The 15972-nt window shown below is 45.8% G+C and overlaps 1 protein-coding gene across 5 annotated transcripts in view; it reads right to left on the reverse strand.

Moving 5' to 3' along the window:
- Positions 1 to 13721: 13721 nt before the first annotated feature.
- Positions 13722 to 15972, reverse strand: part of APLP2 (amyloid beta precursor like protein 2) — a 47978-nt gene continuing 45727 nt past the window's right edge. For all 5 annotated transcript variants that reach the window (XM_035345929.1, XM_035345930.1, XM_035345927.1 and 2 more), the window contains one exon: positions 13722 to 15272. In XM_035345929.1, the coding sequence (XP_035201820.1) occupies positions 15171 to 15272 (102 nt within the window). In that variant the 3' untranslated portion in view covers positions 13722 to 15170. The remainder of the gene's footprint in view (positions 15273 to 15972) is intronic.

The following is a 15972-nucleotide window of genomic DNA, read 5'->3' on the forward strand; positions in this document are numbered from 1 at the left end:
TTAGTAGAGATGTTTCTTCTTTCCTTGAAGGAACACAAATAAGAGCAAATACTTAATGAGCATTCTGATGAGCTTAGCGGGACCATGTTCTGAGCCTATAGTGAATGCCCAAAGCTTTCTTTGAATAGCACGCACAAAATTACCTGCCATCTAGCCGGGTGATAGAGGTCCCGTATTTGAGATATGACTCATGTTTATTGGGTCAATAGAGTAGAAAGAAATAAGCAGATTGTTGTCACTGTAATTGCATTGTAGAGCAGTTCCGAGCCAGCCTGCATATGGAATTTATATCCTCTGTAACAAACCTTTAACCCAAAGCGCTCCTTCCCTTTGAAGCTGGAAGGTGATAAAACTCATCGACTAGACAGGGTTATTGGTTAGGAAAGTCTACGCTGTCTGCCCCAAATCTGGCCATACTGGTCACAAACTGAGGACAGAGATGGGTGATCCTGAAATCAGGTGGGTATAGACCTGTGACATCTCGCTCCACGCAATCCATGCCCCGTCAAGGTGGGTTATGCTGTGTGCCTGGGTGGGTTTAATTACCGGGGACCTGATAATTACACTCAGCTCCAGCTTCTGCTGTTCCCCTGCTGGTGTAGTAGCACCGTTTTGTGCAAGAACATCCAATTCCTTGTGAGGGTCTCATGGCTCATCTGTGCTTTTGGTCCCCAGGGAGGCAGCAGCAATGTGGACGTGCTGCTCTGGGGCTGAATTTTTTTCTCATGGTCTGGGGCTTCTGGAATTACCTTGGCCAGAAAACAAAGCCTCGATCTGCACGTTTGCAAGTCATTAATGCTTAACTAAATAGCACCGCAAGAGCCAGGAACTAAGGTAATGCTTACCTGCTTTTTATCACCATTTCCTGTCCATTAGCATATCGAGACCAGTGTTTTTAGTGGCAAATACTCTCTGTTGAACAATTACAGTAGGGAATTAATTCAGCTACCCAGAGTGCACGCGTGCTGAAGGACCAGTCCCTCCAAGCAGCATTTGGTTAAGGATTGCAAGAAAACCAGAGAAAGGGAGAGAGAAGTTTTTCCATTTCCACATCTGCTCTGCTGAGTGCAGGTGTCAAGGACAGGAGTTTTCATTGTGTGAACATGGGAAATTGGCTGTGAAAGCCTTCAGAAGAGTGGCCAGTGAATGCAAGGTGTGATCTGAGATACCCCCCTCGAAAAGAAGGGAAGGAGGAGAAACTCCTCGAGACTGTATGGAGAGGGGCTCTTAGAGGACTTGAAGAGCTTTGCAGGCTCTCGGTACCTGCCATCCTCATGCAAAACTTTTTATTTTTATTGCTGAGAGATTTTCCAGGGATTCATGGTTAAAGAAGAGTTGAAATTAGCACTTAATGCACCACTAAAATCTACTGTTTCAGTTTAAATTAAAAGTTTCCAAACTTAGTGTAATTGCTGTTCAGAGGACAATTTGATTTTCTAGGTCACTTTACTCATCTAGAACAAGCATATTTTATTTTATTTTAATAAGTCTTAATGTATTTCTTGCCTTTCAACTCAAGTGATTCAAATAAGAACAAAAACCAGCACGTGCTTACACATACTCCTTAGGGATGCAGAACTTGAATCTTCTCTAAAACTTATGGACAGGCTATGTATGATAAAAACAAAGTGTGAACCTGGTGATTGCAGCTATTAATGCACTGGCTGGGCCCTACCTATGCCGACTGCCTGTGCATGGCACTACTGCAGAAAGTGTCCCCCCAAATACAACGTGCTGGAAATCCACCAGAGCAACTGTAGGCTGGCAGAACTACATTTAATGTCATGCTTTAGCATGCATGCATGTCTGGGCAAACAGGGGGATGCCCTGAGAGCATAATGCATGAATTATAATTCAGAGAAAAGCAATTGGTAAGGCTTGCTGCAAGCAGCACCAAAATATCTGGCTGTTTTCACTGCTGCTAGGTGCAAGCCAGCTGGGGTCTTGCACACACACACTGGCCACTCACAGCAGAGAAACATTGACTCAGGGAGGCAGTCCCAGCCACAAAAGGGGGATGTCGGTGCTTGTTGAGGTGTGCAGCCACCTGAGGAGACAGGAGAGGGTCCAGAGAGGTGGATGGAGACTGAAAACCTGAAGGCGGGTGAGTGCATCTCTCAGTGGCTCAGAAGAATAAGGTGCAGGGAGCACCTCTCAGCTGCTGCCCAGCCTAAGGAATAAGAGATATTTTAAAAGGAAGCAATTTGAGGTTGGGGTTTAGTGAGGTATCTGTGGGGGAAACCTGATATTTGTCCCAAGACAGGCAGAGTCAGAATGTGGGAGAGCTCCTTTATTAGTTGTACTGGAGCCATGCAAGGAAAGTGTAAATCTTTCTCACCATTAATGAACATACTGAGAATGTGGCTGCAAGAAGAGGGCCCAGGTATTCATGTGAAAACCACAGCATACAGATAAGTGCTGTCATCTTGCCAGGCTCTCCAGCTTTGCCTGGGGTGGCTTTTTCTGTTGAGACAGATTTTTGGGGTTCTTGGTGCCGATGTGTTTGCTCACACATGGTGCAGACATTGGGTGAAGAATGGTGGAGGCAAACAGCCCTGTACCAGCAGCGAGGTTCAGGCTGTAACAGGGCAGAGCAAGGTGAGACTGCTGTTGCTTCTGGAGTCCTGAGTCCTGAACAGAGCAGATGCGCTTTTTTTATTTTATTTTATTTCACTTGCTAGCACTACTCGCACAGTTGACCTTCTGGAAGGCTGTTATTTTGGAGGCTGCCCCTGTTGGTGCAGCTTCAGATTTGAGAGTGGGATGCCTGAAGGCTTGGGCTTTGGAAGGTCTGGTTTTGAGCACATGCATGGAGATGTTCTGGCCAGTCTGCTGTGCTAGACGCAACCTCTCCCTTTCCACCACGGGCTGAGCACCTTGCCCAGCTAAATGGGCCATCCTGTAGTTCTAGTGGGGCTGTTGCATTTTGCTTTGGTCTTAAAACTTGGGTTTCAGCATTTCCCTCGTTCAGGCTGAAGAACTTAGCGCTGCAGTGAGCCAGGTTCTTGGCACAGCTGCTGGGGCTGCGTGCGGATGGTGTGCAGGAGGCTGGTCTCATTGTGAAGCTCTGGCTGTTCTGCTGCTGCATAATTTTGTGTTTCAGCAGCTGTTACACAACATGATGGAGAAAAGAAACTAATCGTTAATGTATTTGTACTAAAAGTCATGAGACTCAAGACCAGCGAACGCTTTGCTGAATGCATGTGTGTAACACGATGCTCATAAATCATGCTGTGTGAGAGTCTCAGTGACACTTACATTAGAGCGGCTTTATTGAAATAATGTTCAATTTTCCCCTTGAAGTATCGTCTGTGGAATTTAACCTGTCTGGGGCTGCTGGGATCACTCATGTCTTGCCTGACATGCGGACAGGTATATGAATTTATGGTAGGTGGTTTTTCCAGTGCTGCTTTTGAAAATAGATAGGAACAACTGCAGTTTGTGGGGGATGTAGTAAAAACGGCGTGTGCTGGTGTGTTTCACAAAATAAATCGCTGTGTTCATAGGGCATCCTTCAGTATCAAACAGCAGCACTGTAGCTTTACGGCTGCTCTGCAAACAAGCAAGAAGTAACGTGTATTACTTCAGGTGAGAGCAGCTGCCTTCTGAGGAGTAGAGTAGAAGCATGCGGGCAACTTTAGGTGAGCCCAAAACTTTGGATAGAGTGGTGATATTTAAAATCAAACTCAAAAACCCATTCCAGTCTGGATTTTAAGCTAAAGCCTGGTCGTAGTTCTTTGTTTTACAGGACAGGATGAGGTTTATGCAGGTAGGATGTTATAACTCTGCTCTTGGGCTAGCTATCTGTGCTGGGTGCTTGTCTGAGAACCACCTGGGATATAAATCCATAAAAACGTGGTGAACATAGCTGGTTCTGTCCTGCTTCCAGCTAAGCCTGCTTCCTGAGTGCTCCTGGGCAAATCCACGCTGGTACCTGGAAAGGTGAAATAGATGCTTAGGCTGGGCTGTGCAACGTGCCAGGAGCAAGGAGCGTGCTGGGCACGTTAGTTTCAGAGGCAGCACGGCTGATAAGTGCTCTCTGAAGGCAGGGATTTTAACCATAATGGACAGACTAGAACTGGCAAAATGCCAAAAGATTGCTATTAATTTTTTTAAGGGAGTTCTGAGGCAAACAGTCCTCCACTGTGATAGCCAGACTTGAAGCACCAGGAGGGACTGGAAAGCAGAGGAAATGTTAGTCAAGGCAGTGCCATAGGCAGAACAGGAGTTGCTTTCTTCAGATGTTCTTCCTCAACATGCTTAAATAGTTTTTTGTCTCCCGTGTGTGGAAAGGAAAAGCAGGACAGGTGATTTTGGCCCAAGCAAGTTGGGGGAAAGAGATACACCCGTCCTCTTCCAACTGCCAAATCAAAGGGAACAAAATGAATTTTTCTGGAAAGAAAAAAGAAAAAAAAAAAATCAGGGGAAACTTGACATCCTAACTTGCTGCTTGTTCTGGTTTTGTTTGTTTTCTCTTCCCTTTCTTTTCTAGGTCAGCTGTGGGGAGGGAAGGAAGGGTGCTCCTCCAGGAACAACAAAGGCTGAGTGGGGTTGGCACGGGCGCTCCCCAGGGAGTCTGGCCCTGCCCTGCTGCTCTGGTCTGGTAAACCTTTAGTCCTCGTTATGTCCAGCAAACCTGAGGCAGCAGGTTCGTTCATGGCTGCAGCTCTTGCTCTGGATACCTGTGGTCTATTGCATGTGCCAAGGTGTAAGTGGATGGGTATGAATTCCATGAAAGCTTTCTCTAAATGCTTAATGCCACTACAAGACTATAATTCACCAAATGTTTTCAATGTGTGCCAGGTAGGAAAACCCATGTGTGCCATGTTGTGGTGGGGACATAAGCGTGTAACAGATAGCTCAAGTAAAGAGCTGCCAGCACTGACTGGTGACGCAGCTTGAGCCAGTAGCACACCCCCATCTGGGGCACTGCAGTCACTTTTGTTAGCTATTCACCAGAACTGGTCATGAAGAAAGAACAGCAGTTGCCTCTTACTCCTGTCCTAGCTTTCTTTCCCGGGTGAATTCCATCACTTCTCTTGGCTGAGGGTGATGGTTTTACTTGTGAATCTGTCTGGTAACAGATATATTTTAATACTGTATTTGTAATGCATCTTTTTTGCTGGTCTGACAGCTTATTATGTGCCACTGCCATCAGTGCACCACACCAGGTCCCTGTGTCACTTCAACAGCTCCATCACCTGGTGAGGACCATAACTGAGATAGGAGCGTGAAAAAAAAAAAATATATCTTTGTTCCTTGCATTTTCTTCCTGTGGGCTAGCGGCATATGCTGGGTATGGTACAGCTCCTTTTCATCTTCGGGGGAGACTGTTTACAATGAGATAAAGACAAAACAAAACCTAGATCCTGAATTTGGCAGGAAGGACGGACCTGGAGAAGCTGTGACATGGCTCAGGGAAATGGCTTTCAAGAGCTGTCTGGGTTTTAACTACAACTCAAGACCCCAGAAGTGTCACCTTGTAAACTCCTTGCATTTAAGAATAGAAATTTTGTTAAAATAAAAGTTGTTTAGGCTGTCTTTAAATGCAAAATAATTATCTTAGATCAAATTACCAAATTATCAAATGGTTAGTAAAAAAGTTTGTGTTTAAATAAGGATTTGCTTGCTTGTTTCTATGCTCCTGTTGAGCTGTTAGTTAACATTGCATCTGATTTATTTGTTACAGAAGTCTTTGGGAGATGCAAGCTGAGAAGAGTCAGCCTAATCATGCACCTACCTTGCCTTTCCAAGAGGGTCTGATGAAGAAGAAAATTGAAAAAAATTGAGGTATATATGCATGTATCTACAATTAGCAATGACTTAGTATTTTAAATCATGAAACTGGTGATTGGAGCTTCACTTTCTATCATCTGTAGTGTTGCTGTTGTCATCTGAGCACTTGAGCTGTTGGACTAGGCTTAAATGCAATGATGGAAACTGTCCTGTCTAACAGACAGCAAAAGGACATGTAAACATGGCTGTAAAGCCGCTTTGTTAGCTCCACAGGGATGATGAAGAGTGAGCGAGGTGACAACTGTGCCTGTTTGTGTTTCAATGGCAAGCTTTTATTGTGTTGTAAGTTTTATTCCGTGTGCTGCTTGACTTCTCTTGGTGCTGTGATGTACCTGCTACCTACAAGGTGCTTGTAAAAGCTTCAGAATAAATGACAACTCACAAGAATGGCATAAATAACTCTGTCCAGCTCATGTCCCCTACTCTAACTCTATTCAAGTAAAACACAAGCCTATCCATCAAAATAGATTTATTACTTAAAATAAAAACATTTTGGTTGAACCCTTCTTCTATTGGCATTAGGAACCCTGCAGAACTTGTTGCCATAGCCAAAACAAAACCAAAAAACTAACGAGATGAGTAATGAGAAACATCAGGCTGGAGCCTTATAAAATAAATTAAAAAAAAAAAAAATCAGAGCCCCCTCTCCTAAAGTTTTTACATTTAAAGAAAAAAAAAAGCTTCCCTGCAAAATAAAATTATAAAGTTAAGCATTTTTACTTGGATATACACAGTAAAAAATTATACAAAACAAAGAACACCCACCATCTGTATAATAGCTTTTTTACACAAGAAAACATCATTATGCATACATAGTAAAAAAAGTGAAATCCCTTCTGTGTGAGCAGAAATTGAAACTTCAGCACAAAAGAATAAACATTTAAAAGAGAAGACAGATGTAGAGCTTTGCTGGACAGGCTCAGTCCTGTCCCTCTTGTTGTATTAGCTATATAGAGCTGTAAAAGGATACTGAACATCTCTTCAAAGTGAGCCAATTTCTAAAGAAAAATTGCACTGTTCAAAACATCTAAACCAAGAGCTAATGATTAATGATACCTCATGATACTTAATGATACCTGATTGTGTCCAGCACAGCACTATTGCTGTGCTGGACAGAAAAGTGATTTCTGAGGAAGACTTAATGCCACTAATATTTTTGGTTCACGAGAAATTCAAGTGTTATTTTTACAAAGAAACTTAAGCAAACAGGCTTGTAAGTAAAACATAAGGGCCTTTCAGTTTCTTCTCTGGCCTACAGTTCTTGGCACATCACCTTGAAAAATGAAGAATGCCTCACCACTCAGAGCAGTAACACGTTCGCAGGGCCCTGATGTTCTTGATCCTCACCCTTCAAAACAAGCAGACAGCAGTAAGAAAAACCTCCCAGAATTATGAGGAGGTGGACACCATCTTTTCACAAGGGATTATAAATGGCACAGCTGCAGCTTGGCTGCATGACCCCACAGCTGCGGTACCACTCTGGAGAAGCACCACAGGCTGGAGCTGATGCTCAGTTCCACAGGAGCAGCAAGTATTAGTTGCAAAATTCAGCCCAGAAGCAAAAACCCACTGATTTGCCCCCATCATAAAGGCATCCTGGCAGAAAACAGCTGGACCCTTGCCTTGCCCACAGCTTTCCAGCACTGAAATACTTGCGTTGCAATGAGCTGTTCCCCAAAGAAGCTGAGCAAGGAACATCTGCACCCTCTAGACCTCAGCACCTGCTGAAAGCTCACGTCCACAATCGCTTCTTCCCAGGGCAAGACCAAGTCTTGTGGCCTGCAAATCTGATTAGAGAGAACACCTATCAAGAATTGACAGCCGGGACCCTTCACTCAACTCAGCTTCCCCAAATGACACACAAGTCAGGTCTAGCACCACAAGGATGACATCCCTAGGATGCACACTAATAAGTGCATCTGCCCAGAAGAAGAAAAAGGTTTCACTTAATATGGGAAGGGAATTCTCCTTCAGACTCTACTGACCCACCATAATAATGCAGCTAAAATTTTTTGTGCCCCCAAACCCACAGATGGGGTAAGGAGCAGCTGCAGGAACAGGCAGCGTTATACTCAACCCCCTCAGCTCCCAGTCTGACTCCAGAGCCATCCCTTTCCGCAACCGCCTGCAAGATGCCCTCCAGACGTCCCCTCCAACCTACATTTGTCCATGAGCCTGCACCAGCTGCAGGATTATTCCCTGCCAAGGCACCGTGCTGGAGGAACCGATTGTTGCTCACCTTGTGCTGGCTGACACAGTGCCAGCCTGGGGAGATTCGGCTTCGCTCTGTTCTCGTGCCAGGCTGCGCTGTGTAAACCTCAGGCCCAAATCCGCCTAACACAGCTGTTGTCCAAGCCGCCCAGCAACAAAAAAGCCTGAATTATAATGCCTCTTTATAACCAGATTGGCTCTGCTTCTGCTTGCAGGACTGCTCGCTGTTCACAGACACAGCCTGGGGGCACCGAACATGGCTCCAGAGGAAGAAGCCAGCCCCCAGGCCCACTCGGCCTGTAGGCCCTGATCCCTGCCTCCCTCTGCTCAGAAAATCTTTACACTCCTTTCTCTGAAGGCCCTTGCTCTGAAGCATATATATATATATATAAATCCACCCTGGCACCATCTCACAGATCATTCAACTGGGTTTTGGGCTTCCCTGACTAGCCAGACCCCTTCAGGGAATCCTCCTCTGCAGGAGGGGGCTGGATAGTGGCTTGGATGCAACCCTAATGCCAATCCGATCTACCCTGTCCTCACAGGCCAGTATGAGCAGAACAACCAGGCACCCCTCAGCATCTTTAATGTTAGAGCCATAATATACAAGGGAGGGAATTTCAAAACAATTTAAGCTCCTACTTGTGTCTCCCAGTACAAGGGGACTGTGTTTCCAGCCAGCCCACGAGCAAATACCTACCGAAGGGCACCCAGGCTCCTTCCTGCCATCACCTCCCCAAAAATTCCTCAGCCCAGAGGGGAGAGCAGGTGAAGAGGCCCTGCTAAAAGCAGGGTTTGCTATCACGTGGCAGTGCTGAAGCAGGCACCGCCAAGCACAGGCTAGCTCGCGTGGACACCATCCCAGCAGGCAGTGGCACTAGCTGGCACCATCTCGGGCTCAGCGATTTGTGCCAAGGGTCTCAAGGCCACAGCACCAGAGACGCCTCTCAGCTCTACAGCCATGTGCAGATCCCTGCAATCACCACAGCTGACAGGTGAAGTAAAATACCTTTTTGTTTTGTGATTAACTTAATTTCTTGCAGGAAACGTGGCCTCTTCTTCCTCAGATGGAAGAAAACCCGGAGCTCCTGGCAAAGCCCATGGCATGCTGCAGTCTTGGAAGCAAGCAGGCTGTGCACCAGGGGCAGCCTTGGTGGTACAGGCAGAAATTGCATCCTTCTGCTCCCCCAGAGCACGGCCTCCTGGAAGGAGCAGCGAGGCACAGCCCACGTGAGCAGTGGTTTCAAAGCAGAGCAAAGCCTCCACTTACTGCTAGGCAGGTGGGCAGGGAAAAGCCACAATTGTGCAGGCAGGGGCTTAGAGGAGGCCTGCAAGGCTTTTGCATGTTGATGCTGTCCCCAGCTGGAGGACACAAGTGCTCCCTGATGCTCACAGGGGGCAGGTGAGGAGGCTGAAGGGCTGAGGGCACCTTCCTGGGGAATCCTCGCTCCTGGATAAAGCAGGGCACTGTGAGAAAATCAGGGTATGGTGAGAAAAGCAGAGCACGGTGAGATCCCGGGGCTGAGCTGCCTGCGGGGTGGCCGGGAGCCCAGGCACAGGAGGGAGGATTTGGACCGGCTTCTGTTGCCGTGGAGACAATGGGGACTTGGAGGATGCTACAGAGAAAATTCACAGGTAAAACCGGCTGCCCCTGCCCCTTCTGGTCTCAGATCAAGAACAAAAGGACCATCTGGGAAAAGCTAAGGCATGGCAAACAAATAGGCTAAGTCTTGTACTTTTCCACAACACTCGCAGCCCCACAAAGCCAAGGGAGGGAGGACAGGGAAGCACAAGAGTCTGGAAAACAGGAACATCCCCAAGCTGTTCCTGGTACAACTAGCAGTTTTGGAAGAGGATATTAAGCTTCCTGGACCATGTTCAGTTATCTTCTCAGCTCTTAACTCTGCTGCCGCAGAGTCTTTACCCCCTCCCACTGCCATGCATCACAGCAACCTTTTTGGAGATGGGACCGCTCACCTTAGACACCAGCCTTTCCCATCACCCTCAATCCAACACAGCTGAGCACTGGGTTTGCTCAGCGTGGTGCTGGCAACAGGCAAGGCAGCCTCTCAGAGAACCTCCCAGATGCCATCCAGAGGCTGGTTGATGCTATTTAATGAGCGCCTCATTCAGTCCCCCGCCTGCTCCCAGCTTGCTCTCAGGAAAGAAGAGCTGCTCGAAACAAAACCGTCGGAATTAAATTGTCCTGGCAGACTGCACAGATAGCCCACAGGCCAGAGGTTAAGTACTCCTGCAGCAAAGCACAGCCCCCCCACGGGTCACTGGTAAATACAGCAAGTGTTATTTTTAACCTGCTCCTTCCTGCAGGATCGAATCACAGGTACGTACAGTAATGCCTCGTCTCTGCTGTTTGCTGCACTCAGCAGGGCCTCCCCACCACATCAGCAGCAATGCTGCTGGTGCCCACTCCACAGCTGGGATCACCAGGGGAGTTTGAGCGGAGACATCCCAGGCACTGCACGGGTTAAGGATGTCCTAACTTCATGTGCTGGAGAAACGGCTTTCAAGCCTGCTGCCTTACAGCTCCCCGGGGCTTCCATCCCGTGCTGTTGCCAAGGTTCGCAGCCAGGTGATTTGCACGTGGTCCCACGGGGGCTTGAGGCCTGAGAGCACGGGTGGCTTTTTGTGGCAGCTGAGAAATCGCTGCAGAGCCAGTGCAATGTTGATAGAGCGGGGCAGGGGGCCGTCAGGTCACGATTACCACTCTGCCTGGTTGCCATCCTGCATACAGCTCCGAGATCAATGCTCATCTCCAGCAGCCAACCATTTCTCAAAGGCTTAACTATTTTCACACTTTCCAAAATACCTAACTTCAGCATTAAGCTCCACTTGCCCTCAATTTCTCTGTCTTACTCTTTATTACTCTGCTTGCCAGCTACGTGTTATTATGTCCTATAAAAATGGGCTTTCTCCCAGCTCATCTGCTTTCAATGTTTGACCCTCGCCGTGCACATATAAAAGCCTCTGCCATCTCAGTAGAGTACTGATGCCAAATAATGAGTTACGACTGCTCTGGAGAAGCCCAGACACAAAGAGTTCCCTGCCTGCTGACACCAACTTTAAGCACCGTGCTAACCTTGAGATCTACAGCTTGCTCCCAGGAACAGCACTGCTCAGTGCTAAACCATCACAGCTGTAAAGAGGGGATGCGGAGGCTTTATGTGCTCCAGGTTAATGTTTCTTCTTGATGAAGCAGCACAGGGGAAGGCACCGCATCACCATGTACCTTGGGCATCTCTCCTCAAAAACACCTTCAATCTCTTTGGCTGACCGGGGCTGAAGAACGGAAAACATGCTCCGTGTGCATCTCGGTAAGGACTGCTTTCCACATTAAAAACAAGTGAGGCTGGTAAAATCAATCTGCCCACATTACATCCACCTACCATCGTGCACAGTGGTTCCCGTGTACATTACCCCGCTGCACACCCTCAGAAAAGCAATTATTAATGAACAGATTTACAATAAAGAGACAAACTGATCCAGTGCTTCTTCCTCTGCTCCATGTTCCCAGTTCCAAAGACACAACCCTGTACAGCAAAAACCCTTTTTACTTAACCATGTCATTGCCAGCAAAACACAAACACAAGGTGCTCCAAGCAAGATGGCCAAGGCAAACTGCATTGCTCAACTCTCCCAGAAACACACACAGCCAGGGGGGGCAGCAAGCACGCTTCCAAGTCAGGAATCATCTCTGTGCCCCATAAAGGTCTGGGATTTGAAAGGCTGTGGGCACCCGAGGGAATCTGCTACCCATTTCACCAAGCTACCTACACCTGCTTACACCACTCACCACGTGTTGGCGTGCCCAGGTCTGCCATTTGTGTTAGGGAGAAGCAGAATAAATTCAAGAGGATACGGTTCCACCTTAATCCTTCATGCTGCCAACGCACTTGGAAAGGGAGGACCACACAGCTCCTCTTGAAAGGTTTTCAAATCACAGCTTTCATCTGACATGCAACTTTCTGAAACACTCTGCAAGGCTGTCTTTTATCAATAAACTGTTCCACAGTGCTCTGGAGCATGTAATTTTAAGTGTCTTACCATGATGAAAGTTTTGACACTTCCCAAATGAAGGCCAGTATCTGCCCTTCATTTGCATGGCTGATACCAGTATCAACTGGGAGATGTTTTCGCACCCATCTTCTTAGCATTTCTTCTCCTTTAGCACAGATCTAGCAAGCATGTTTAAACATTTTACTTTTCAGAAGCTGCAGTCAAAATCCATCATAAAGAATCGATCCGGAGCACTCAGCAGTGTGCACCAAAGCATGGAACTAATAGACTTTGATTCAGGCCTGATGTATTTATTTTGTAGGTCTAATAGAATTTATTGAAGGAAAAATATAATGCCCAAATTCAATTCTGGAATTCAATCCACAGCCTCTATAATTTGTTTCTTTTTCAGGTCATCCCACCTGTGGGTGCAGCCCAAGAAACAGCTTTGGATTTGAGATTTGCTCCAGCATCATTTAAATGAAATTTACAGTTAAAAATCAAAACTCTTCCCCAAGTAGTTGTGACAAGCCAACAGACGGCATTTTCTAGGACAGCATCTGTTCTTTCCTGCAGTCTGAATAATTTAGCCAGAACATGGAGGTTCCAGTGGAACCAAGAAGCCCACGTTTAAGGAGAAACAGGACACAAACGTTTCCCATTCAAAGCTTCATGTTTCTTCCTACCTCCTCTTCCCGTCTTCATTCAGACCTAGTGGGAACTGCTCAGGTCAATGCAAAGGAAGATCAAATATGTCTCCTGGCTTCCAAAACCAGTGCTCAAATGGCAATGACTCTTCGGACATCTCAGTGAGATGCAAGAGAGGAGAAATTTGTGCTCAAGGTCACACTTCAAAGAAGGAAAATAGAACAGAAATGACAGACAGAGGCATGGACAGCTGTGAGCTTTACAGGCTGTTAGTTTTAGGTGTTCTGGAATAAAAAGCTGAGCCAAACACTCAAGTTTCCTTCCTAAAAGAGACATTAAAAGTGATACAGTAAGTGCTAATTACAGTTAGCAAATTATTGCCATTGGCTCTTACATCTTCAAAGCATTTCAGATCTGGCCATCAACAACAGGAAGAGTTCAATTCAATTGTTTAACCATTTGAGATCTGGCTCCTTGAATGCCCTCTTAACCTGTGAATTCAAAGACCTCCTGCAGCACCCCTGCTTCCAACTTGGAGCTGTTCCTACAGCCAACTAGGAAGGGCAAGGGGATGGCCGAGGAGCAACAACAGCTTGTTCTCGCAGAGCACTTTGGCTCGGCTTCCCCTGAGAAGCTGTGCCGGTGGCTGCCTTCATCCAGGGAGCAGTTCTGGTATTTTATCACCACTTCACAACATCTCCTGCAAATAGTCAGATTACAAACAGCAGCCACAGCTCTAACTGACCTGCACTCCGGTGTCTAACAGCTGCAGTGTGAGGATATAATGCTATTCAGGAGTCCTCGGCACTGGTTTAGTATCATGCCTCCTTCCCTCCACGAAGGTGAGCAGGATCTGGAAGTACCACAAACAACTTTGGGCAGGGCAAAATAGACAATCTCAGTATCAGCACATTCTTCAAAGATGGGAGGTGAAGGAGAGGTGGGGAAAGAGGTGGGGAAAGAGGTGGGGAAACGTCCCCACAGGTTCGGCAAGGGCACGGTGGGAGGAGAGGGAAACTAAGTGAGTCCATGAATAAAGAAAAGAAACCATCTGGAAGTTAAAGTGTTTATTGATGTGTTTAAACTTTGTACATTCCCCACAGACCACACTAAGGAGTTTGCAGGTAAATCTGTGCATAGTGGGAAGAGACATGGAAGGGAAAAGAAAGTAAAGTCACAGGAAAAATAGAAAAAATACACCACAGGTTACCAGAACCTCCAGATTTAAAAAAGCCGTGAGCATTAACACCAACTATACAAGCATTACAAAGACATGATGGTGAGTGGAACGATACCCATTTTGTTCTTCTCAGGGCCTATGCATCCAATTTCCCTTAAAGCAGGCAGTATCCCTTTCTCAACTTATCCCTCTTCTCTCCCCAGTTAAAGTGAACTCCACGTTCATCAGCTCCCAAGGTGCAGTGATTTGTCATTTCTGGGCTAAGACCTAAAGCTGTGCCTATGGCCCAACATCACTGGAAGAGATGCAAAGGCTCAAAACATTGCGTCTCTTTAACTACTTACCATGTTGGTGAGGCAGGAGAGCTGGGGAAAATTAGAAAGTAGTAGCAAGAGGGGGCTGTTAATGCCAGGTGAGTACTGAAGGAAACTGGTTCAAGAACGGAGGATTTAAATTCAATACCAGGAACTTCCAACTCTAGAGCAGAATTGAATCTGAAAGGGGAATGTGCAGACCCCAGTATGCACAAACCATGTTCTAACATTCCACTAGAATAACTATAAACAGAGATGCTAGAAGCCTTTTAACTCCTTGCCTCCAGGGAGTCTTGATTCCTAGAGCCCTAACTGCTAAGCAGCAGGGTGCACACCACTGGCGTATGAGGATGGGTTTTTCTTTTTTTTTTCTTTTTTTTTTTTTCTCATTATAAGGATTTTTGTTAGTTACCATTCCAAATTGCTTCCTTGCTTATGCTGTCATAGTTCCTATTCCTAAATTAATCTCTTTGCAACTCCCAGCAAAATTCACTTAAAAAAAAAAAAAAGAAAAAAGAAATAAAGAATACTGCTTTATATATAAAAGCCAGAATGACTGAAGAGCCACAACTGTCTCCTTTTTACAAGGTGGGCTGGTACAAATGACCTTCAATATACAGGTGGTCTATCAGAAATAAAAATCAACATTTCCCATTTTATATATATAGAGCTTGTATCAGACAACAGTACAACGGAACTGGTATTTTTCAGATTATTTAAAAAAAAAAGAAAACTACATCTCAGTCAAATATCTGCAATAGATCCATTTTTCCCATTTAAGGAGATTTATATATCATATTGTTATATTATCATTTCTTCACCCATTTAAAAGAATGGAAATTGCAACTCTACAGTAGTAATTATAGTCTTAATGATCCAGGAGTTCTGAATGTAAGATGAAGTCCTCTTGAAGCAACTGTTGGTCAGTAGTTGATCCAAAACGCTGGACCACTTTGGCCCTCCGCCCTGTTCCTTTTCTGGTCAGGGCTGTTGTATCTTCATCTCTTTTATATCTGCATCTGCTCCAGGTATTTGTAAGTGGGATTCTCGTAGCCATGGTTTTGCATCTTGCTCAGATGCCGCTCTTCTGGGGTAAGCATTGGGTCAACCTTTAGAAAGACCAGACGGTTACTGCTCAAAGGAGGTACTCGCAGACCTCACTTCGTATTAAGGAGAGCTAATAGACAAATGCTGGATAAATACCGTGCCGAGTGGTAAACAGAATAAAAGATAAACCACAAAAATAATGTGCTTAACCGAATCCCTTGGTCAGGTGTTAATTCCTACTGCCTGCATTTGCTCCTTTGGAGATGTTCTCCCCAGATCTCTAATAAGTTAGTTAACATTACAAATTTGGGACCCATTTCTCTCATTAGAGAGGTCATTATAATTTCCCTCATCACTTGATCAAAGGGGAAGAACACCTTGCTTCAGACTCCATTAAGTTGCCATTAGCAGTGTGCATACTGGGAGCTGAAGGATTAAGAAAAAACTGCTTCTCAGTGTTCAGCTTATCACGCTCTTAATAGTTGCTGTATTAGTTGGGAGGACAAATTACTATAGATTGACTGACTGACTCCCCTGCTAAAGATATCGCCTGAAAAGCTCATTTACTGTTAAATCCTATCCCAAGCCAGACAGGGAAGCCTAATTGAATTCCTTGTGATAAGCAAATACAACTGTGAAGTGACAGGTCCCAGCATGGCACACTGACAAGTGGTACCTGCATGCTAATAAATAAGCGATGAAGATGTCAGCCTCAACAGAGTTAAGTCCCATCTAGCTAGGAGCAGAACAGTTGATGTCTTG

This window comes from Oxyura jamaicensis, chromosome 24 (genome assembly GCF_011077185.1).
Source record: "Oxyura jamaicensis isolate SHBP4307 breed ruddy duck chromosome 24, BPBGC_Ojam_1.0, whole genome shotgun sequence".
NCBI classification, from domain to species: Eukaryota; Metazoa; Chordata; class Aves; order Anseriformes; family Anatidae; genus Oxyura; species Oxyura jamaicensis.